Here is a 24,301-nt window from a genome sequence, read left to right on the forward strand (position 1 = left end):
ATGGGGAACGTCCACCGCACACACACCCGTTACACTGCACACAGCAATGGGAATGATTCTCATGTTGATGAGAATGGAAGAAAACTCAAGTGAACAAATTCTAAAACTAAATAAAATGCCTCCTACATCCTGGCACCGCAAACTGGCTGTTCTTTATTTCTGGAGCTCGTGGCCTCGACAGTGACCAAAGCTGAAGGCTTGCACATCAGCCGAGCAAAGGCAGCGGCTAGAAGCCTTCTGTGTTCCGACCAAGACCAGCAGGACTCAGATCAGCCACAGGCCTCCCACAGGGGAACGCCAACCCCACAGAAAGCGTGGACCACCTGCGGCAAGCAGGACCAGACACGAGGAGGCAAGAGCAGTAGATGGTGTGATGCCGCCGGTCTGTACAAGATCAACGCCAGGACACAGAAAGACCTGGAGCAAGGGGTGGATGAACTGCAAGGTTCATGGTAAAGGATCCTGTGCAGAGGGGGATGAAGAATAATAGTCTCATCTTTTCTTTTCCTTTTTGTTTTTCGACACAGGGTCTGGCTCTGCCGCCCAGGCTGGAGTGCAGGGGCACCATCACAGCTCAATGCAGCCTTGAACTCCTGGGCTCAAGCGATCATTTATAGAGACAGGTTTTGCATGTTGTCCAGGGTGATCCCAAACTCCTGGCCTCAAGCAAGCCGCCTGCCTCAGCCTCCCAAAGTGCTGGGATTGTTACAGGCGTGAGACACCGTGCCTGACTTCCTGACTTTCAAAGAGGAAGAAAGTAGGTCAATAAACTATTGAACTCATCAATCAGAAACAAGAAACCTCAAAAAGGCATGTAAGATTGACCTCAACTCCTTATTTTAAAGTAAGTTATTAAAGTTTAGGGTCCTACATCTGGTGATGCCTGTGCACCTCGTCAGACCAGCCCCCCAGAGACAATGACTATGAACTGAATAAAACGTAAAAAACTCTGAAGGCCGTGGAGAAAACCACAGGCAGGCAGACCATGGAGAGGGCTGCATACTCAGAAGAAGGAAACGGCACTGGGCCATTTCTCCTTCTCTTTTTTTTTTTGAGACGGAGTTTCGCTCTTGTTACCCAGGCTGGAGTGCAATGGCGCGATCTCGGCTCACCGCAACCTCCGCCTCCCGGGTTCAGGCAATTCTCTTGCCTCAGCCTCCTGAGTAGCTGGGACTATAGGCATGCGCCACCATGCCCAGCTAATTTTTTATATTTTTAGTAGAGACGAGGTTTCACCATGTTGACCAGGATGGTCTCGGTCTCTTGAACTCGTGATCCACCCGCCTCAGCCTCCCAAAGTGCTGGGATTACAGGCGTGAGCCACCGCGCCCGGCCATTTCTCTTTTTCGGGCTTTTCAGTAAGAGTAGGATCTGTCCGTGCTCCACTCAGAAATCCCATAATCCCTCTTGTGTGACCAGAAGAACTCAAAAGGGAGGGAGGAAAAAGAGCTGCAACGCCTGAGAGTGAACACCACCCAAACCCCAGGCTGACCCCGACCGTATGTTCACGGGGTAGATTCCAAAATCCAGCCGGCTAAAGCTACAAAAGCTGAATTAACACCATGCCGCAGCCCAGCACAGCAGGGGAGCATGGAGTCTGAAGTCAGCCGAGTTAACCGCCTGCTGCAACAGAAAACCACCACTCTTTGGAGGAGCAAGACAGAACCCAGAACCCAGAGTCTCCAAATCTATCACTCACGGTGTCCAGGATACAACCCAAACATGGCTAACACACAAATAAGCAAGAAAACGTGAATCCTGCTGAAGACAAAATGCAATCAATGGAGACCAACACCAAGACAAAAACAGACCATAACATTTGCAAAGAAGGGTTTTAAACACCTTGAAATCCTGAACGAAATAACCTGTCACCTCAGACTTTCTTACGCAGCAAAAATACTCCTTAAGAAACAAGGTGGCCGGGCGCGGTGGCTCACGCCTGTAATCGCAGCACTTTGGGAGGCTGAGGCAGGTGGATCATGAGGTCAAGAGATCGAGACCATCCTGGTCAACATAGTGAAACCCCGTCTCTACCAAAAATACAAAAAATTAGCTGGGCATGATGTTGGGTGCCTGTAATCCCAGCTACTCAGGAGGCTGAGGCAGGAGAATTGCCTGAACCCGGGAGGCGGAGGTTGCAGTGAGCCGAGATCGTGCCATTGCACTCCAGCCTGGGTAGCAAGAGCGAAACTCCGTCTAAAAAAAAAAAAAAAAAGTAAAATGCATTTAAAAAAATACATCAGACAAAATGCACATGGAGGTTGGAATGACTGTATTGATAAACGATGAGGCCGTGGCTCACACCTGTAATCCCAGGACTTTGGGAGGCTGAGATGGGCAGATCAGGAGGTCAGGAGTTTGAGACCAGCCTGGCCAACATGATGAAATCCCAACTCTACTAAAAATACAAAAATTAGCCGGGCGTTGTGGTGTGTGCCTGTAATACCAGCTACTCAGAAGGCTGAGGCAGGAGAAACATTGAAACCCAGGGGGCGGAGGTTGCAGTAAGCCAAGATTGTGCCACTGCACTCCAGCCTGGGTGACAGAGCAAGACTCCATCTAAAAACAAACAAACAAAAAAAGTCACTTGGGCAAATCCGCCTTGAGCCAACAGTACCAGAGAATGCCACATGCTGGTGGCTGTGGATGCAGCCGGCATAGAACTATTGGCCCATGCTGGGCTCCCCACAGGGCTCCACCCTCATCTCTATTTTGCCTGAAGTCCTAGCCAACACCTGAGTTTAACAAACAGCATGGGACCAGACTTGCGGGTCGTAACAGCTTCCGATGAAGCTGTCTCTTGATGGAGAATGAAAATCCAAAGACATTCACAGGGAGGAGCAGAGGGACGGGAGGAGCAGGACACGAATGCAAACGAAAACACGGTGGCAAGCATGAGGTGGAGTCAGAACACACGTGACGAGACATGACAATCTCGGTTCCCTTTAACGCCACTGCTCCAGCCCGGGGTGGACCCTGAGCTGCCCTGGCTGTAACCAAGCCCATCAGGCTGTGTGGAGGCTGCTTCGCATTGCTTTGTCAACCCTTATGACGGCACGACGCTGATTTCACACTTGCAAAGGGTGAGCAAGGGTGTCAGAGGGCACCTCTTCCACGGGTGCAAGACAGCACAGGAAGAGCCTGGGGAGTGGGGATGCAGTTTAAGACTTGGGGTGAGCATCAGAAGCCAGCTTCCTGAGCTCGGGTTTGTGCTTCCTCCCGGAGCCCTCTGAGGACACCTGGACGGTTTCCCTAAGAAATTCTGACTCACAGGGCTGGGCGCAGTGGGCTGGGAGGCCAAGGTGGGCAGATCACGTGAGGGCAGGCATTTGAGACCAACCTGTCCAACAAGGCAAATCCAACTCTATAAAAACTATGAAAACTAGCTGGGCATGGTGGCACACATTTGTAATCCCAGCTCCTCAGGAGATCGCTTGAAATGGGGAAGCAGGTTACAGTGAGCTGAGATCATGCCACCACACTCCGTCCTGGGTAACAGAATGAGACTCCGCCTCACAACAAGACAAACAAAAGAAACCTTCACTCAGAACTTCGCTTTTGCCCCTGTGCTGACCCTGACGAGATTCTATCCAACCACCACCCACGACTGGCATGGCCAGGAATAGTTTCAAGAATTTATGGGATTGTTGCCTTTACAAGTGAGGCACGTACAGCACTGGGCTGTCCCCAGGGTAGCCCTCCATACGCGAGAACACACGCCTTCCAAGTGTAAAACAGCGAGTACTTGGGCGGGAGGCACAAGGCTGTGGAGTCACTACTCACCTTTTCCAAGTCCTCCTTCAGACGGATTTCATGCTGCAGCTTCTCATACAAATTCCTATTTTCTATTTTTAGGAGTTCAATTTCTTCTTTGAGCTCAGTATGAAGAAGAGAAAGTTTAACCTTGTGCTCTGTTTCCAGACCCAAGTCTCTGGCTGCCACCTCTGTGTCAGACTCCACGGCCCCGTCCTGGAGATGTACCCAGGGGAGCTCTGCATGGAAAAGGAGCAGGGAAGACAGTCACACCAGTACCAGCCCTTGAGGGAGCCCACAGGCTGCACAGTGACCTATAAATGCTTCCGATCACAGACACTGTAGATTTTCAAGTTCTGTGCTCAGTCACGGAAGTAGGCACTACTCTCTCAAGTGTCCCCTCCCTTTTGGGAGACCTCCATGCTGCCCCAGCATAGCGCCATCCTGAGTCACAGGATGTCCTGGGCCCACACAGCAGCTGCCCAGCCAGCCCAGGCTACTCCTTCAGCTCAGGTGTAACAAGTAACCCTCCATGAGTTCCTGAGTGAGCCTCATGCCTGGGACCAGATGTGGGCACACATGTGTGACTCAGGGTCTCTGAGGCAGCCAGAAGGACAAGGCCTGAGCTCAGGGGCCTGCGAGGGGTCCCATCTCAGTCCCTCCCCCTGCTGCTCTGTGCCTGGGCACGCCACCTCCACCAGCCCATTTCTTCCTCTGCAGAAGAGGAAAACAGGGAGAAAGCATCAGGTGGTGGCCAGGCACCAGTGGCACGCAACAGCCATGTGCCTCAAGGTAGGCCCGTGGGGGTACAGCCCACTGCCACCTGTGGGGACAGCTGTGGTACGGGACAGACAGGAGTCAGGACCAGGTGCAGGCGCCGTTGTACCGCTCCCGCTTGAAGGAGGGTCAGGCTCCTCTCCACTTGGCCACAGCCCAGAGTGGGGTTGGACCACATGCCTCCCAGCGGGACTCAAGGCCTGGACCCCTCATCCTCACCATGATGGCAGCCACCATCACCACGTCCATGCCAGGGGCCAAGGCTCCCTGCCTCTCCTGGAGACCCTGTCAGCGCCAGTCCAGAGCCATGGACCGCGCCTCTGGGATGACTGCAGCTTCCTCTCCATCCCCTTCTGACCTCAAAGCTCTGTGCCCCGTACCCTGCCTGGACATCCCACAACCCTGGTCTGACTATGTGAGCTGGGGGTACTGGGCCTGCCAGGGCAGAGCAGGATCCTGAAAAAGCTTCCCCTGGGCCCAGCTGACATTCATTCTCCCTCCAGAGGCCAGTTGTCACCATGTCCATCCAGCAATCCCCGTGACCCCCAGGGTACCCGCCCAGGTCAGACCTCCGCTGCTGAGGCACCAGTCCAGGACACGCTCTCCCGCCCAGCCAGCGACCCCGCCTTCAACGCCAAACCCTCATCAGGACACACTGTCGAGTTACCATCCTCAGCAGAAGAGATTGGAGCACCCCGGTGCTTCACGGAGGACTGGGATCAACCCAGGCACCTGGGCTCCCCGAGACTGTCCCCCACAACCAGCATCTGCCGACACCACAGCGGGGCAGGAGGGGCTCACCTTGGCTGTGCCCTTCAGAGGGCTTCTGACGCCACGCCTGTCCCAACGGGGCAGCCTCCGCATGGCTTCTGTCTGAGACATGCCGCTTGTGCTGGATGCAGAGAGCTGACTCCAGCGCTTCCAACTGGTGCCTGTGGCTTTCTTCCAACTCCACCTGGACACACAGCAGGCTCTCCTGCAGAGAAACCACGTGGGACAAGCACGCTAGCGAGCCAAGCTACCTCCCTCGCAGCTATAACCCCCAAAGGCATTTCCCGCCACGCACAAAGAAAACCCAAACCTCACCAGGTTCATGAGACCACATGCCATGCTCTGGTGAACCCCGCCAGCCCAAAGGGGCGCTCACACGCTCTCCTGCCCACACCCGTCTCTCAGCCAAGCCGCCTGATGACACAGGTGCTGGTGGCACCGAGAGGAGCTGGTGCTCTCCAGGGGACAGCGCCCCGGACTGCACAGACCTCTCCTCGATGCTCTGAGCAGCAGTGTCAGTGGGGCACGTGTCCCTCGCGTTTCTCCCCGTGGCCTCACATCTCAGGTCCGAGCTCTCTTCTCAAGGCCAGCCTCCTGTGACCATTGCTCTCTAACAGCTGTATCCACATCACTCAGGCCCGGAGGCAGGGGTTGGCTCTCAGGCGATACAGGGATGCCTGGTGGGGCTGCGCACTGCACCCCTTCCCAGGCTCTCCCTCTGGGACGAGGCCTACTTGTGGGGCGGCCCTGGCCGCCTGCTCCAGCTGGGCCTTGCCCTTCTCTGGCGTTTCCCCCATAGCCTCTTGTGCGACAAATCCTGTCTTGGGGTTTGTTTTGCAGGAAACTCAAACTGGCATACGGCCCACTGCCACTCTGCCTGACCACCCTGCAGCCTCCAGCAAGCCCAGGGACCCTACTCCAGTGTGAAGGCTACTGACCGCTGCACGCAGAGACCCCGGGTTCCCCTCTACTGGTTCCACCACACAAGCCACGTGGTACTGCCCCTGCACCTCCTCCCTGCGTGTCCCCGGAGCCTGACGCCGGGCTCATGCCGCACAGCAAGTGCTCCACAGCACCATGTGTCCTGGTGGGCCCCACGCTGGCAGCACACACCCAGAACATTCTGTCATCCCAGAAGTTCTGTTTGGACAGCACTTCCCCTGAGAGTTAAAGGTGACAGAAGTAGCAGCATGGAAGCAATTCAAGGAAGAAATACAAAAGCCAGCAGGCGTTCTGTGCGTACTCAAAGCAAAGACACAATTTCACACCCTTCCAACTGCCACAGTCAAGTCTGACAAATGCAGCCCACTGCAGGGAGGAGGTGGCCTTGCCCACAGCCAAGGCCTCCCAGGGCTGACGGAGGGGCTTCAGCTCCACTGGCCACCACCTTTCCTTATCAAATAGTGCTCGGTGAGGCCCGCCCCAGAACAGCAGTGAAGTCAGGGGCAGGCAGCATCCGCAAGACACGCAAGCAGCCTTCCTTCCATGGACGAGCCCCCGGAAGAACAGAAACGCTGGCTCTATCACGTGGAAGACGCCTGGCTGGAAGGTAAAGAGCATGGGACTTGCCCTCTTCTCAGGGTCGGCCAATTACCTTATGTCGCTCAGGCTCGCGTTTATCCAGGTGATCTTTTCTTTCTGTCTCAGGTGTCTCTTCGAAACCCATGCCGGATGAACTGAAGGGAAAACAGTTGTAAAAACTCTACACACATGCCCCGTTTCCATGTGCACTGCATTCTCTCCCCAGGACTGACTGTTCACAGGTGCCACCCCGTGCTTCCACTCAAGGACTTCCCCTACATGCAGGGAGCCATGGAAGCCGCAAAGCCAGGGACACAGCACAGGGACACCCAGGCCTGGCCGAGAGCATGCCTGCCGACAACTCACACACACATGCACAGGCCTGGACGAGAGCGCACCGACCACGGACTCACACACACACAGGCCTGGACACGCCCACCACCGACACACACACACACACACACACACACACACACACAGGCCTGGATAGCACATCCACCACCGACACACACACACCCACACACACCCAGGCCTGGGCGAGAGCACGCCCACCACCAACACACACACACACACACACACACACACACACACACAGAGGCCTGGACAAGAGTGCGCCCACCACCGACACACACACACACACACACACACACGCCTGGATAGCACATCCACCACCAACTCACACACACCCACACACACCCAGGCCTGGGCGAGAGCGCGCCCACCACACACACACACACACACACACACACACACACAGACACACACACACACACACACAGAGGCCTGGACGAGAGTGCGCCCACCACCGACACATACACACACACACACACACACACACACACACACACACACACAGGCCTGGATGGCACATCCACCACTGACTCACACACACCCATACACACACAGGCCTAGACGAGAGTGCGCCCACCACCGACACACACACACACACACACACACACACAGAGACACAGACACAGGTCTGGATGGCACACCCACCACCGACTCACACACACAGGCCTGGATGAGAGTTCGACCACCACACACACACACACACACACACACCCACACACACAGGCCTGGACGAGAGCACGCCCACCACCAACACACACACACACAGGCCTGGATGACACACACCCACACACACACAGGCCTGGATGAGAGTGTGCTCACTAGCAACACCTACACGCAGACCTGGATGAGAGTGTGCCCGCCACTGACTCATGGACACACACATGGGCAGGCCACACTCAGGTGCTTGTGCCTGTACCATTTCAGTCTTGACCATAAAATGTGTTTGTATGAAAGGCCATTGGTGTCCACTGGCCTGAAATCACCAAAACTACACCTGAACTCGGAGCATGGCACCTGTATTGCAGGAACATACTAAAGCTGGAAACTGCTTTATTTACCTGACTTCCACAGAATCAAGAAGAGCATCTTCCCTCGCCCCCTGCAGCCTCTGCTGTAACAGGGTTAGGTCTTCTTGGTAAGTTTTTTCAGCATCCCTTAACTTCTTTTCAAAATAAATCCTCAGATGCTCCAGTTCGGACTCATGCTGGATTTTTGCTTGCTGTTGCTGCTGTTCAAAGCCTTGCTTCAGCTGTTCCAAATCTTCCACGTGAGAGGCGCGTGCCAGGAGCTGCTCGTGTAACCCTGCAACATGACGGGATCATACAATCATCTTAACATGGGACACCCACAACAAGCCAGACGACAGGCCAAGAGCCTGGTTACCTGTGGTGGGGGCAGAACTCAGGAAAGGGCCCATCCCAGAACCTGAGAGTGACGAGGGACCCCCATGGCTTAGACTCTCACACGCCCCTGAAAGTGGACAGCTATCTCCAAGCAGTGGCAAGAGCCACAGGGCTGGGAGCAAGAGCAGCCCTCCAAGTGGCAGGGGCACGTTGGCCACAGCCAGCAAAAGATGGACGATGGTCCTGCAGCCCCAGGAAACTGGATTTGGACCAACCTGAACAAGCCCAGAAGCAGGCTCAGATCAGTACACGCTGGCCGACACCTGGATGTGGACCAGCTGCACCACCTTGGACTTTCTGTAAGCTAACAAATGTGTGTTGCCTTTACACCAAGTTTGCGATAATTTGTTACATAGCAACAGAAAAGCAACATGGACCCAAAGAGAACTTGTCCCCATCGCAACTGTGTTCAGGAGACTACAACCCCCTGCTCTACAGTGGTTGACAGCCAGCAATGGGCACTGAAGCTGCTCACTACCACAGAGGTGGCAAATCAGGGTTCTCCGTATGGGTCCTGAGAGGCAGGACAGAGACAAGCTGAGTACTAAGCCAGAGCCGGAGCCTGAGCAGAGCAGCCGTGCCTGTGGACTCCTCAGCTTCTGTCTTCTGCAGCCTCCAGTGGCAGACATACCCCAAGGGAAAGTCAAATTGACACACACCCAGCTCTACCTGGTCCCAAGAGGGCACAGGGCTGGGAGGCGGAGCCGGGCCTAGTGCCCTAGTAACAGCGGTGGAGTCTCCGGTTCTTTCTCCTAAGTGTTCTTTGCTCCAAATCCCACCGCCCACAAGGAAGAGTTGGGCCAGAGGCTCTGCCTGAACCTGAGCTTCAGGAGGCGCACAGTGGCTCACCCTCCTGTCCTGTGGCCCTGGGTGCCGGGGCCTGAATTGGGCTTGGCCAGCCCTTGCCCTCAGGCACCATCCTCACTAGCTGCACAGAGACCTCTGTGACATGGAAACAGAGGCCTAGGGTCGGGGTCTCCAGAGGTGCTCAGCCGTAGGGGGGCACCTGGAGCAGAGCTGCCCTCAGCAAGTGGCTGCAGCTGCTGGGGCATGGAGACCTGGAGAGCTGGGGCCACAGGAGCCTGGCAACAGGATGTGAGGCACCACCCTGTGACCCCAGACACCGGGTAAGCCCGAACGCACCTGGACAACACTCAATGGCCTTGCCAAGGTGAACACTCAGCACCACTGGAAAGCTTTCCGGAGACGTGAAGACACTACCCTCTGCCAGTGTCGGTCTCGCCTTTAGGGACACACAGGTGCACGTCACTGCTGCACTGGGCTTAGCATAAAACCAGGGCTATCTCTCACAAATAAACCTCCATCTTCAAACCATACACATCAACCTTCAAGATGCCAAAAGGTAAATCCGCTCTTCTGTGCCTGCTAGAACTGTTAAATTCTAGCTTGGGGTTACAACAATAAAAAACACACAGCTTCGGTTTTGAGGGATCTGAAAGAATTCCTTACCACTGAGTTCCTGTCTGCTGGTCCTCGCAGAACCAAGCTGGGACCACAGGTGCCTGATCTCTTCTTGTGACTGGGCCTTCAGGTCTTCATATGATGCCTGAAGATTCTCTAACTGGAAAAAAGCAACGCGCCCAGGTGAGAACCTAATAAGCTCAAGGCCCCCACCCCAGCAGAGAGGTGTGTGGTTTTATCCCTGCCACTTCGATCCTCAGGGTCAAAGTCCACATCCCAAACCTGCAGCTCAGGGAAAGCCGGCCACAGCAGAGACCAAGAGAGCTCTGTCCGCGGCAAGCGGGATCAGTGCTGACTCCACAAGGCCAAGCACTTTCAGAATCACAGCGCCTTCCAGGTCTGCGTGTCTCAGCTGAGAAGTGGGCCCGGGAAGGTTCCATGACGGCCGCAGCTGTGTGGTTTCATCTGTGTGCACCTCTCTGCTTCAGTTTGGGGGTCACACATACAGACCACTAAATGAAATTTAGGGGGTCTTACTAGCCCATAGTACCCACGACTACCAAACAGGGGGCTTCTACTTTCAATACTTTTAAATTAAGGAAGCAGATACCTCTTACACTTTGACACTAAACTTCTCTGTACAATCAGCAAGAGCCCAGCCCAGCATGGCGTGAGGTCCTAGGCAACGCTGCACCTGGGGTTGGCCTGTCCTCTTTGTGAAAACAGCCCCTCCTACCTTTCCCCATCGTGGGCATCAGGACCAGCAGGTGCTAGCAGCCCCCTTTCCCATCCATGAGGAGAAGCCTGGAAGGGCCCAGGGAGAGACTGGGGTGTGGAGCGAGGCCGGGCCTGAGCACTCTGCAGGAGAGGAGGGTATGTGGGCACCGGAGTCCCGCTGGGAGACATAAGGGGCCCTGGACAGGCCTCCCCAAAACCCTAGACCCCAGCTACTTCCATATTCTTAGGTGTGTAAATCTTTCACACACCACGACTAACCCCATCTGTGATTTATGTTTTAATTTCCTGAACTGATGATTGGGATACTCGGTCTAAGGCCTGGGTTTGTCAGGCCCCCTACAAGGACCTGGCCACATCTACATTTTGATACAGAGTGTTTCATTAGAAAAGCATCTTGAATATACAACAGCAGAAAAGTTTTGGTTAACTTTTCCCAGGAATCTCAGGTTTACTGGATTATGGTCAGAGGATGTGGCCTTACACCTACCTAGTGTTTGAAATTTGTGTAATTGTCTCAGGGAGACCTGTAAAGAATATGCATTTCTAAGTGTAAGACTGAACATAATTATTAAATCAGTCTCACAGACTACATTCTTACACTTTTATTCACCAATGGCAGTCTTTCTAAATTTATTTATTTCATTTTATTTTATTTGTTTTTGAGATGGAGTCTGGCTCTGTCACCCAGGCTGGAGTGCAGTGGCACGATCTCAGCTTACTGCAACCTCCGCCTCCTGGGTTCAAGCAATTCTTGTGCCTCAGCCTTCTGAGTAGCTGGGTTTATAGGTGCCTGCCACCACACCCAGCTAACTTTTGTATTTTTAGGAGAGATGGGGTTTCACTGTGTTGGCCAGGCTGGTTTCAAACTCCTGACCTCATGTGATCCACCCACCTTGGCCTCCCGCAAAGTGCTGGAATTACAGGCATGAGCCACCACACCCAGCCAGTCTCTTTAAATTTAGTACTTAAGTTTTAGCAAATAACATAATGTGAAACAGCCTGATTCCAAAATCTTTTAAAACCTCCTTAATATACCTAGTAATTGAAATAACTTAAGCTGCTGCCCACCTCCAGCTGTTTTTCTTTTTCATTTTCTTTGAACTTTAACTCCAAGTCTTCTAAATACCGGCAATGCTCAGACTGCAGGTCTTCACGTAACTTTTCAATGGCTGCTTGATGTTGACTCTCCAGGTTCCTAAGGGCCCCTAGAATGGTAAAGCAACCTCACTTGGTTTACAAGACAGGGATTCCAGTAACAGTAACGGCGCATGCAGAGCACTGCCACCCAAGACCCTGCCCTGGGCATCCCGCATCCCCCAGGCCCCTCGTGTGAGTTTCACACACCTGACGGTACACCACAGTGGGGCACATGGTGTACCACCTACCCATGCCATCCCACCATGAGGGACATCACCATGAGGGTCATGCTGGAACACACATGAGTTTCGAAACTGAACCAGCACAATGCAGCTGCTTTGGTAATAATTTAGCAACTGAGCATGCCAAGAAAATCTCTGAAACAAAGATCAGGAAGGTTTAAGGATCCGGAGAGTCCCGTGATCCATGACGGCCACCAGCCTGTCACACGTGTATGGAGCCATCCAGCATTTAGAAGCGAAGGCAGGTTGGTTGTTTACTATGATCCATGTTAGAGGAAAAAAAAGAAAAAAAAAGCAAAAGCAGGAAGCATGTGCTCCATCATGCACGGTGACATGAACGGCACTCCCAGGAAGCGTGTGCTCCATCACGCACGGTGACATGAACGGCACTCCCAGGAAGCGTGTGCTCCATCACGCACGGTGACATGAACAGCACTCCCAGGAAGCGTGTGCTCCACCACGCACGGTGACATGAACGGCACTCCCAGGAAGCGTGTGCTCCATCACGCACGGTGACACGAACAGCACTCCTTCCAGATCACCAGGAGAACTCAGTCCCACTCCACACTTGCTCAGTTTCATTACTCACATTCAGCCTGCTTTTTGTCTTGAAAAATCTTCTCCAACTCAACTTTCTGTTCTGCCAATTCTTTCTGAAACTGGTTTTGTAAATCCTTCATTTCTGACTGATGCTTTGCAGACAATTCTTTGCGTAGGTTTTCTAAACATAAATCTTTTTCAGATTCCCAATCTTCCTTCAGGGACTAATTAAAAAAAAAATTAAAGTCAATAGTTGATTATCTGTGCTAAAGAAATTTAAATCACGCAGTCAAAACTCATGAGGAAGCCAGGCAAAGTGGCTCATTCCTGTAATCCCAGTACTTTGAGAGGCTGGGCGGGCAGATCACCCGAGCCCAGGAATTTGAGACCAGCCGGGGCAACATAGTGAGACCCCATCTCTACAAAAAAATGCAAAATTAACTGGGTGTGGTGGCACGTGTCTATGGTCCCAGCTACTCGGGAGGCTGAGGCAGGAGGATCAAATGAGCCCAGGAGGTCAAGGCTGCAGTGAGCTATGATTATGCCACTGCACTCCAGCCTGGGGAGGCAGGAGACCCTGTCTCAAAACAAAACAAAACAAAACAAAAAACAAGAACGGGAGTCATCGCCCCCAACTAAACTGTCCTGACAGTCCTGACACCCAGTCTCTCTCTGGACAGAGAAGCAGAAGCATCCAGGAGGCAAGCAGCCGAGAAAAGTCAGGACCACCTACCCCAAAATAGTCTGGCCTCTGCACACACGGCATAATCTACACAGTGACCACCAAAGCATTAGAAATGCATCTCCCTACAAGACCCAGGAATCAACAGCAACTTTGCCCACCTTCACCCAAGGGCTGGTCTCTGTCCCAGGTGCTCTGAAAAATGAATCCCACTGCCTGGGTCAGAGGAGCAGGTGACCGGAACACAACCCCAAGCCTGGACCGACATCCACTGCCTGCCAATGGCCTGAGAGCTGCCCAGACGCCTGGCTCAGGAAGGGCCTCCACACTCAGCACTGCAAACAGCTCACCCCTCTGGCAAAGGGCCTGGCAATGACGTGGCACTACCTGTGGTCCTCCAGTGAGGCCACCCGCAGCAGGTGCAACCCACCCCACCAGAAACCTCCTCATTTGGTATTCTCCCCAGCACCCCAGCACCCACACCCCATGCACTGCAGTTAACTGCCACGTCCACATGGGCAGAGGCTGTGTCCCAGAACACACTCGGGGGCAGGCCACGGGGGGCACTCGGAAGCCAGCATGGAGGGGCAGATGAGCGCCTTTATGTCATACAAATCAATGTAAAACACAAAACACGCTCTTTGACAAATACAGACTACATAAACCAGGTGTCCCCAAACTACGGCCCGCGGGCCGCATGCGACCCCCTGAGGCCATTTATCCGGCCCCCCACCGCACTTCAGGAAGGGGCACCTCTTTCATTGGTGGTCAGTGAGAGGAGCACAGTATGTGGCGGACCTCCAACGGTCTGAGGGACAGTGAACTGGCCCCCTGTGTAAAAAGTTTCAGGATGCCTGACATAAACAAACAGTGCAATACACTTTCATCCAGCACACTCTAATAAAGCCTCGACTGGCTTCTGTCTGAATCCAGGCAAGGAGCGTTCTCGTGGGACCTGGCAAGAAAGGAAAAACACCACACGGAAACGTGCGTTTTACAATCGATCATGGGTACCTTTATTATCTGGGCGTTTTTCTCCATTTCTGATTGTAATTTCTCCTTCAGCTCGGCTGCAAGAAAAACAAAAAGCAGCTCAGGTCACTCAATTTCAACCTTTTCAGTGACCCGATCACCCAGGAAACGACCAGGCTCTGGCACCCACTGGACGTGTGGCAGCGCTCATGGGCTAGCAGAACGTGTCTGTGATGGCGTCTGGCTTAAATAACAAACTGAGGCCACCGTGACTTCCAGCCACACAGAACAATCCAAGAGAGGAGGTGAAGGTCTGCCTGGGTCTCATCTCAAAACCCGCTCTAATCTCCTGGCCACAAAAACCCAAGGGACCTCTTTGTTCAGGCTCTCACAGAGCCAGATGCCAGGTGAGGTGCTGAGAACAGAGACAGGGAGACAGTGCTAGGGTGCCCTAGCTCCCAAGCCCAAGAGGGAAGAAGCACAAGAACGCCCACACCGAGTCCACAAGTCACCCACGCCCACCTAGCCTGTGCAGTACCTGCTTCCTGTCCACACCTGAGCGCCACCTCCTCCTTCTCCCGTGCATGCTGCTCCCGGAGGAGATCCAGCTCGTGCTGCTGCCGGCTCTGCAGCAGGGCCAGCTCCTGGGCACGCCGGCTGTTGAGCATCTCCCGCAGCTCCGTCAGTGCCGTCTCCTTCTCCTTCTGGAGGTTGGCCTGCGTCAGCTCCAGCTGCGCCGCGTGCATGTTGCTCAGGCTGAGGCGAAGCGCCTCCAGTTCAAGGCCGTGCACCGCCTACAGTGGAAAGAAGGCCTCTGATGACAGCCCATGCTCAGAACCAGGGCACGTGAAGAGACAGAGACGCATGAATGAGAATGAGTAAGGGTCAGGAGGACACAGAGAGGGACACAGCAGACACCTCCTGGGGGCAAGAGCAGGACACAGAGACCCAGACGACACCAAGACGCCAACCAGCAATTCCGCCAGTGTCCCCATAGCCCATCACTGCTCTGAGCACCAGCACCCCAAATTCCCTCACTGGACAACAGCACTGTATCTGGAGGGGGCTTCGCAGCTGATAGGGAGAGTGGCCAGCCCTGAGGTCAGTGTGTCACTCGTGTGGCCTGCACCTGACCAGGCCCCCTGACCTCCGGCATCCACGCCTGTTCCCTCCACCAGCCCTTCTGTGGCCCCACACACAGAATGTGGAAACAAACAAGGCAGAGAGAGATGGCAGCACCTGTCCCACCCACCGGGAGCCTGCTGTGCCCTGTAGGGTAACGGGGCCCATGCTATGAGCCTGTGTGGGCCCCGCCAGGTCACCTGACTCTGCTGCGGGCCAGCCTCATCTTCACGCCAGCTCTCCATGTCAGCAATGGCAAGTTCACATTCTTGTTCACACTCCTGGGGGAAAAAAGGCAAAAGATGTGATCCAGAATTCACATGAGAAAACAGTCACTAAGAAGCCATCGTGATGTGCCCAAGAGCTGAAAATTCACATCCTCACAAAATCCCATACACACTTGTCCACAGCAGCAGCAACCCAAAAGCCCACTGATGGACGAATGGTTGAACAAAACGTGGGCTGCCATTCAGCCAAGAAGGAATGAAGCCCTGACTCAGGCTGCAACACAGAGCAGCTCTGAAGACGTGAGCCGAGTGGAGGAGCAGACACAGAAGGCCCACGCGGTGAGGTTCCATTTACATGTGTTCAGGATCCATAAATCCACAGCGATGGAGTATCCTGGAGGCCACTGCACTCCAGCCTGGGCGACAGCGTGAGACTTCGCCTCAAAAAAAAAAAAAAAAAAAAAAAAGATAAATAAGGTCCTAGGAACACAAGCTGAGATCTCTCCTCCAAGCCACAGCAGTGCTGCCATGGGGGAACACATAACCTGCTCTCAGGAAAAGGGGAAAGACACCTACAGAGAGAAAATGTGCATAAAATGCCTGGATAAAGCGGGTACCAATGAAGGTAACCCAATCCGGAAACACAAACTTGAAAGATCTCTGTGTAGCCACTAAATCATCAAACGTTGGTAAGTATATTACGAACCCTCAGTGCCATCGCAGCCAGAGGAAACAAACACACCCAAGCACTATCAACGTCAGAATCCGTTGCTTCAACTTTTTTGTCAGCAGCTGTTTTTTTTTTTTTTTTTTTTTTTTTTTTTGAGACGGAGTTTCGCTCTTGTTACCCAGGCTGGAGTGCAATGGCGCGATCTCGGCTCACCGCAACCTCCGCCTCCTGGGCTCAAGCAATTCTCCTGCCTCAGCCTCCCGGGTAGCTGGGATTACAGGCACGCACCACCACGCCCAGCTAGTTTTTTGTATTTTTAGTAGAGACGGGGTTTCACCATATTGACCAGGATGGTCTTGATCTCTCGACCTCGTGATCCACCCGCCTCGGCCTCCCAAAGTGCTGGGATTACAGGCTTGAGCCACCGCGCCCGGCAGTCAGCAGCTGTTTTTTGGTGATGTAGGTTGAGTTACAGAAAGCCTTTCCGTGTCTCAACATTCCCACCTCTGGAAACGTTTTCAGTAGCAATAACCCAAAGGGAAGAGGAAAGCTGCAGGGGGCCCTCAGCATGGATCCTGAGCCCACTGTCACTCTGGCCCTCCCTGCAGGCTCCTGCCCCCCGACCAGCGCCTAGGATGTCTCCCCTGCCTGTGGAAGCGACCGTTCTCTGGCTTCCCCTGCACAGCCAGGCACCTCTCTGGGCTCCAGGTGACGCACTTGTTCGCAGAGTATTTCAGACTAAAAAATGACCCAAACTAAATTTTTCTGCCCAAACTGGGGGACTGGCTAGGGATGGAGAGATAGAGGCTTGATACAGCTGTGAAGGCTAGACAGGCCCCCCCGAGGAACTAGACAAAGAAGGTGGCGTGGGAGCTCCACAGGGGCTGCTGTGCAGGGACTTATCTCCAGGGCAGATGCTGCACCAGTGCAACAGCATCTCCCTTCAATGTCAGGGGCTCGGGCTGGGCGCGGTGGCTCACGCATGTAATCCCAGCACTCTGGGGGGCCAAGGCGGGCAGATCACGAGGTCAGGAGTGCAAGACCAGCCTGGGCAACATGGTGAAACCCCATCTCTACAAAATATACAAAAATTAGCCAGGCGTGGTGGCTTGCGCCTGTAATCCCAGGTACTCAGGAGGCTGAGGCAGGAAAATTGCTTGAACCCGGGAGGTGGAGGCTACAGTGAGCCAAGATCATGCCAATGCACTCCAGCCTGGACAACAGAGTGAGAATCCATCTCAACTTAAAAAATATATATCAGGGGCTCCTCCAACACTCTGTTCTCTGCCTCTGTAAATGGAAACTCACCCAACCCCCACAGTCCTGTCCTGTCTCCCCTCACAGCCACTCCATGGCCAACCTCAAATCAAGTGTTCTCTTTCATTTTATGATTCTTGAGACGAGTCTCGCTCTGTCACCCAGGGTGGAGTGCAGTGGCGCAATCTCGGCTCAAGGCAGCCTCCGCCTCCCGGGTTCAAGCGATTCTCCTGCCTCAGCCTCCCAAGTAGCTGGGATTACAGGCATGCACCACCATGCCCAGCAAATTTTTTATCTTTTTAGTAGAGATGGGGTTCCACCACATTGGCCTGGCTAGTCTCAAACTCCTGAGCTCAGGTTATCCACCTGCCTTGGCCTCCCAAAGTGCTGGGATTACAGGCGTGAGCCACTGCACCCAGCTATGTTTTCCCTTTTAATTGGAAAAGGAAACATAGGAACATCCAGTTTTGAATGTCCAGTTTTAAACTCAAAGGCATGCGCTTAAAACCTCTCGAGAAGCCGGGCGCGGTGGCTCAAGCCTGTAATCCCAGCACTTTGGGAAGCCGAGGCGGGTGGATCATGAGGTCAAGAGATCGAGACCATCCTGGTCAACATGGTGAAACCCCGTCTCTACTAAAAATACACAAAATAAGCTGGGCATGGTGGCACATGCCTGTAATCCCAGCTACTCATGAGGCTAAGGCAGGAGAATTGCCTGAACCCAGGAGGCAGAGGTTGCGGTGAGCCGAGATCGCGCCATTGTACTCCAGCCTGGGTAACAAGAGCAAAAACTCCGTCTCAAAAAAAAAAAAAAAAAAAAAAACCTCTCGAGAACTGCTGGATAAAACCTAACAAAAATGACTTGAAATGCTCTTAAGAGAGGGAACTCCCCCAGATAGGAGGGTCTTGAAAACTCAGGCCATTTGGGGAGCCAGGAGGAAACAGAGGAGCACAGGTGTTGGAGTCTGGCCGTGCCCGCAAATCCGAGGGCTCTGCCGGGGGATGATTAGAAACAACTGTGGGGGCACAAGCTCTCACGATTTCTTGAGAATGCACTGGGCCCTGCTCACACACATTCGTCTCAGAATAAACCTCTTTAATGGCTTGACAAGGAGGAAAATGGCAGACAAGAGACAGGACTAACATGCAGCGGCCACTTGGACGGACAGAGACAATGGAGTGTGGAGAATCACATCATGAACTTTTGCTGCAAGAACCACCACAGGAACATACCAGGAAAACGGAAAGAATCCTCAGACCCTCTGAAAAAAGTACCTTTCAGGAAACACTGCAAGACAGCTGAAAAACTGAGTTTCCAAAGTGTGAGGAGAGGAAAGCCTGCCTCGAAACACACATCCTCACTGGGGGAAGGATTTAACCTTTCCTAGGGCTGAAAAGGATTTAGAGAGCCAAGTGAAACACAAAAGTAGAAGCAGCAGTGAGAAGAACCCTGGTCGCCAGGGCTCATTTCACAGGGGTCCCTGAGGAAGGGAAAGCAGTCAGCAGGACTGGGGAGAGGCTGCAGGGTAAAGCAAGCTCCCAGCTGAACTCTGTAGTAATTTTGACTGAGCATGAATTCCCCCCCCCCCAGTAGAATCCGGAAGGGGAGGGGCAAACAGGAAGTATGGATACAGGCCCAGAAGCCACAGCCAAAGGTGCAGGCAGGTGGGGAGGGGTTGAGATGTTGATCGCCACCCGTGGAGGTCTGTCCTGCAGACCCCGAATTGGCGATAGATGAACAAATACACCCCCACACACAAAGTACAGTGTAAGAGTCAGGCTAGGGGGTTGTCAGCTGCTCTCAGAGGGCAACTGCAGTTAACTGACCCCTTCTCCTTGTTCCTCCTCGAATTTATTCAGTATATATTTAATAACAGACACTCTAAGTCAACATGCTTTTGGATGATTAACATGGTTAAAAGAGCCGTTTTGTGAATGATAAAAGGTTTTGGTTCTGGGGCCCATTAAGGGTAATCCCTCCTTCAACCTCCCCAGGGTCATCAGGCACAAAGTTCACATGAGTAAACAGCGTAGAGACAAAGGAATGTGGGGTAAACAGACCTAACTGGGGAAACGTTTATTATCCCTAATCTTCACCTTATGACCAAATGCTCTAAGTTAAGAACTGGCATGGCCGGGCGCGGTGGCTCAAGCCTGTAATCCCAGCACTTTGGGAGGCCGAGGCGGGCGGATCACGAGGTCAAGAGATCGAGACCATCCTGGTCAACATGGTGAAACCCCGTCTCTACTAAAAATACAAAAAATTAGCTGGGCATGGTGGCGTGTGCCTGTAATCCCAGCTACTCAGGAGGCTGAGGCAGGAGAATTGCCTGAACCCAGGAGGCGGAGGTTGCGGTGAGCCGAGATCGCGCCATTGCACTCCAGCCTGGGTAACAAGAGCGAAACTCCGTCTCCAAAAAAAAAAAAAAAAAAAAAAAAGAACTGGCAGCCTTCAGCCAAAACTTCTACTGAAAGTAATGCAAACCCCTCAGCCTTCCAAGGAGGTTTGAGACTATCATCTTACAACTTTCCCTAATATTTCTCTTCATATTTTGCTAACAACCCTGAATGAATCTCAACAAGGGGTGAGGCCTTAGGGCCCTGCTTCCTTCCTTTGTCTTCTCAGCAGGAAGGCTGGTAGCCTGGTGCAAGATCTCAGCCCTGCTGCAGGCTGCTGGATGTACACTCTGTGCTGGTGGCCAGGGCACAGCAGGAGTGAGACGGGCCTTGCTGGCTACGTGGGAGCTGGGTGAGGCCTATCACTGCCAGCTTTCCCCCACTTCCCTGGCCAGCTGTAAGACACAGCAGAGGCACCCGTTAAGTCCCCTGGGAACAGAACTCCATCAGCCTGAGAACCACATCCCCAGCCTCCACAGTGGCTGCAGCGAGCCCCACCCAAGGAGAGTTGGAGCTCAAACCTGCCTAACCCTGCCCCAGCCTGATGGTTTTTCTCTGCTGGCCCTGGTAGCCAAAGACAAAAGATACCAGCTCTTAGGAGCTCCAGGGCCCCACCCATTGCCCAAGAAACCAGAATTCTCATCCTGGCCAAGGGAGGAAGAGATTACATTCCCTTTCTATTGAAGCTGGTGGTCTCTTTAAAGTGCCACCTCCTTGCTGGGGGCCAACCAAGGCAAGCCATTACAGCAACTCATAACAGAACAAATCTGCTCCAAGGTAGGAGAAAACAGCTAATCCACCACCTGCAACATCCTGGCTGACCAGAGGTCCCAGGTCTGTCCACGTGACAACTTCACTGTAGCATACCAGCATTTGAGAAAACCAGTGCACGAAAAACACTACAACCAAGGACGCCCCAGAGTCCACTTCACTCCCCTGCCACCTACACCAGAGCAGGTGCTGTATCCATGGCTGGGAGCCCCGAAGACGGACCACATCACAGGACTCTACAGCGCCATCCTGGGGCCCAGAGGCCCACTGGGTGGCCATACCCAGAAGAGCAGTAACAATCACTGCAGCCCAGCTCTGAGGAAGCCCCATCCCTAGGGGAAGGGGGAGAGCACCACACGGCACCCTGTGAGACAAAAGAATCTGAACAGCAGCCCTGGAGTTCCAGATCTTTCTACTGAAAGAGTCTGCCCAAATGAGGAGGCAAAAAAGCCACTGTGATAATGACAAAACAGGGTTCTATAGCACCCCCAGAAGATCACAGTAGCTCTTCAGCAATGGATCCAAACCAAGAAGAAATCTCTGAATTGCCAGATGAAGAATTCAGAAGGCTGATTATTAAGCTACTCAAGTAGGCACCGATAAAGGTGAAAACCAACTTAAATAAATTTTTAAAAAATACATCATAAAAAAGATATTATCGGCCGGGCGCGGTGGCTCAAGCCTGTAATCCCAGCACTTTGGGAGGCCGAGGCGGGTGGATCACGAGGTCAAGAGATCGAGACCATCCTGGTCAACTTGGTGAAACCCCGTCTCTACTAAAAATACAAAAAATTAGCTGGGCATGGTGGCGCGTGCCTGTAATCCCAGCTACTCAGGAGGCTGAGGCAGGAGAATTGCCTGAACCCAGGAGGCGGAGGTTGCGATGAGCCGAGATCGCGCCATTGCACTCCAGCCTGGGTAACAAGAGTGAAACTCTGTCTCAAAAAAAAAAAAAAAAAAAAAAAAAAAAAAAAAAAAAAAAAAAAAAAAAAAAAAAAAAAAAAAAAAAAAAAAAAAAAAAAAAGATATTATCAGCCGGGCGCGGTGGCTCAAGCCTGTAATCCCAGCACTTTGGGAGGCCGAGGCGGGTGGGGATCACGAGGTCGAGAGATTGAGACCATCCTGGTCAACATGGTGAAACCCTGTCTCTACTAAAAATACAAAAAATTAGCTGGGCATGGTGGCTCGTGCCTGTAATCCCAGCTACTCAGGAGGCTGAGGCAGGAGAATTGCCTGAACCCAGGAGGCGGAGGTTGCAGTGAGCCGAGATCGCGCCATTGCACTCCAGCCTGGGTAACAAGAGCGAAACTCCGTCTCAAAAAAAAAAAAAAAGATATTATCAAGAAATAACATTCACACCTGGAAATGAAAGACACACTTAGAGAAATGCAAAATATACTGCAAAGTTTCAACAATAGAATTGAACAAGTAGAAGAAAACATGAGTTTGAAGACAAGGTTTGTGAATTAACCTAATCTGACAAAAACAAAGAAAAAAAGAATTTTAAAAAATCAACAAAGCCTCCAAGAAATTTGGGATTATGTTAAATGACCAAACATAAGAATAATCAGTGTTCCCGAGAAATTTAAAAGTTTGGAAAATTTATTTGAGGGAATAATCAAAGAAAACTTCCCTGGTCTTGCTAGAGATCTAGACATCCATACGCAAGAAGCTGACACAGCATAGTGGCTCACACCTCTAATAATCCCCGCACTTTGGGGGCCAAGGCAGGTGGAACACCTGAGGCAAGGAGTTTGAGACCAGTCTGACCAACATGGAGAAATCCTGTCTCTTCTAAAAATACAAAAAATTAGCCGGACATGGTGGTGGGCGCCTACAATTCCAGGTACTTGGGAGGCTGAGGCACCCAGGAGGCGGCGGTTGCAGTGAGCCAAGATCACACCATTGCACTCCGGCCTGAGCAACAAGAGCAAAACTTCATCTCAAAAAAAAAAAGAAAAAAGCATAAATCTCACAGGACCTCTACTAAGGTTGAGTGTAAATGGCCTAAATGTTCCACTTAAAAGATATGGGCCGGGTGCGGTGGCTCACACCTGTAATCCCAGCACTTTGGGAGGCCAAGGCAAGCAGATCATCTGAGATCGGGAATTCCAGACCAGCCTGGCCAACGTGGAGAAACCCTGTCTCTACTAAAAATACAAAATGTAGCCGGGCATGGTGGCAAGCGCCTGTAATCACAGCTAATCAGGAGGCTGAGGCAGGAGAATTGCTTGAACCTGGCATAGGTTGCAGTGAGCCAAGATCATGCCACTGTGTTCCAGCCTGGGCAACAAGAGCCAAACTCTGTCTCAAAAAAAAAAAAAAAAAAAAAAGAAAGAAGGAAAAAGAAAGAAGCGAGATAGAGGGCAGCACATTAATAGTGGGGGACTTCAATACTCCACTGACGGCACGAGATAGGTCATGAAAACAGAAAGACAACAAAAAAACGATGGACTTAAACTATACGTTACAACAAATGGACTTCAGAGATATTTACAGAATATTCTATTCATTAGCACATGGAACATTACCCAAGATAAATCATAGGATTGGCCACAAAACAAATCCCCATAAATTTAAGAAAAGTGAAATATATCAAATACTCTCACAGATCACAGTGGAATAAAGCTGGAAATTAATTCCAAAAGGAACCTTCAAAAACTATACAAACACATGGAAATTAAATAATTTGCTCCTGAATGATCAAATGAAATAAAAATGAAAATTTTAAAATTCTTTGAATGCAATAATAGTGACACAACTTATCAAAACCTCTGGGATACAGCAAAAGTGGCAGTAAGATGAAAGTTTACAGCATTAAATGCCTACATCAAAAAGTCTGAAAGAGGCCGGGCGCGGTGGCTCAAGCCTGTAATCCCAGCACTTTGGGAGGCCGAGGCGGGTGGATCACGAGGTCGAGAGATCGAGACCATCCTGGTCAACATGGTGAAACCCCGTCTCTACTAAAAATATAAAAAATTAGCTGGGCATGGTGGCGTGTGCCTATAATCTCAGCTACTCAGGAGGCTGAGGCAGGAGAATTGCCTGAGCCCAGGAGGCGGAGGTTGCGGTGAGCCGAGATCGCGCCATTGCACTCCAGCCTGGGTAACAAGAGCGAAACTCCGTCTCAAAAAAAAAAAAAAAAAAAAAAAAAAAAAAAAAAGTCTGAAAGAGCACAAATAGACAATCTAAGCTTACACCTCAAGGAAGCAGAGAAACAACAAACCAAACCCAAGCCTGGCAGAAGAAAAGAAGTAACCAAGATCAGAGCAGAATGAAATGAAATTGATACAAAAGAATACAAAAGATAAATGAAACAAAAAGCTGGATCTTTGAAAAGATAAACCAAACCCATAGATCATAAGTGAGATTCACCAGGAAAGGAAGAGAAAAGATCCAAATAAGCTCAATTAGAAACTAAATGGGAGGGCCGGGCATGGTGGCACCCCCCTGTAATCCCAGCACTTTGGGAGGCCGAGGCGGGCGGATCACGAGATCGAGAGATCGAGACCATCCTGGTCAACATGGTGAAACCCCGTCTCTATTAA

At 52.1% G+C, this 24,301-nt stretch overlaps 1 protein-coding gene across 8 annotated transcripts in view; it reads right to left on the minus strand.

The window, feature by feature from the left end:
* PCNT (pericentrin) overlaps positions 1 to 24,301 on the minus strand; it is a 123,253-nt gene that overhangs the window by 77,688 nt on the left and 21,264 nt on the right. For 7 of the 8 annotated variants that reach the window (XM_074389373.1, XM_074389371.1, XM_074389370.1 and 4 more), the window contains exons 4-13: positions 15,632 to 15,712; positions 14,848 to 15,103; positions 14,352 to 14,407; positions 12,705 to 12,879; positions 11,805 to 11,941; positions 10,047 to 10,158; positions 8,232 to 8,475; positions 6,896 to 6,977; positions 5,332 to 5,506; positions 3,784 to 3,992 (exon numbers count right to left, since the gene is read on the minus strand). In XM_074389373.1, the coding sequence (XP_074245474.1) occupies positions 3,784 to 3,992; positions 5,332 to 5,506; positions 6,896 to 6,977; positions 8,232 to 8,475; positions 10,047 to 10,158; positions 11,805 to 11,941; positions 12,705 to 12,879; positions 14,352 to 14,407; positions 14,848 to 15,103; positions 15,632 to 15,712 (1,527 nt within the window). Of the gene's footprint in view, positions 1 to 3,783; positions 3,993 to 5,331; positions 5,507 to 6,895; positions 6,978 to 8,231; positions 8,476 to 10,046; positions 10,159 to 11,804; positions 11,942 to 12,704; positions 12,880 to 14,351; positions 14,408 to 14,847; positions 15,104 to 15,631; positions 15,713 to 24,301 lie in introns of those variants that run through there. The other variant, XM_074389375.1, reaches the window with a different exon arrangement.

This window comes from Saimiri boliviensis, chromosome 18 (assembly GCF_048565385.1).
Source record: "Saimiri boliviensis isolate mSaiBol1 chromosome 18, mSaiBol1.pri, whole genome shotgun sequence".
NCBI lineage: Eukaryota > Metazoa > Chordata > Mammalia > Primates > Cebidae > Saimiri > Saimiri boliviensis.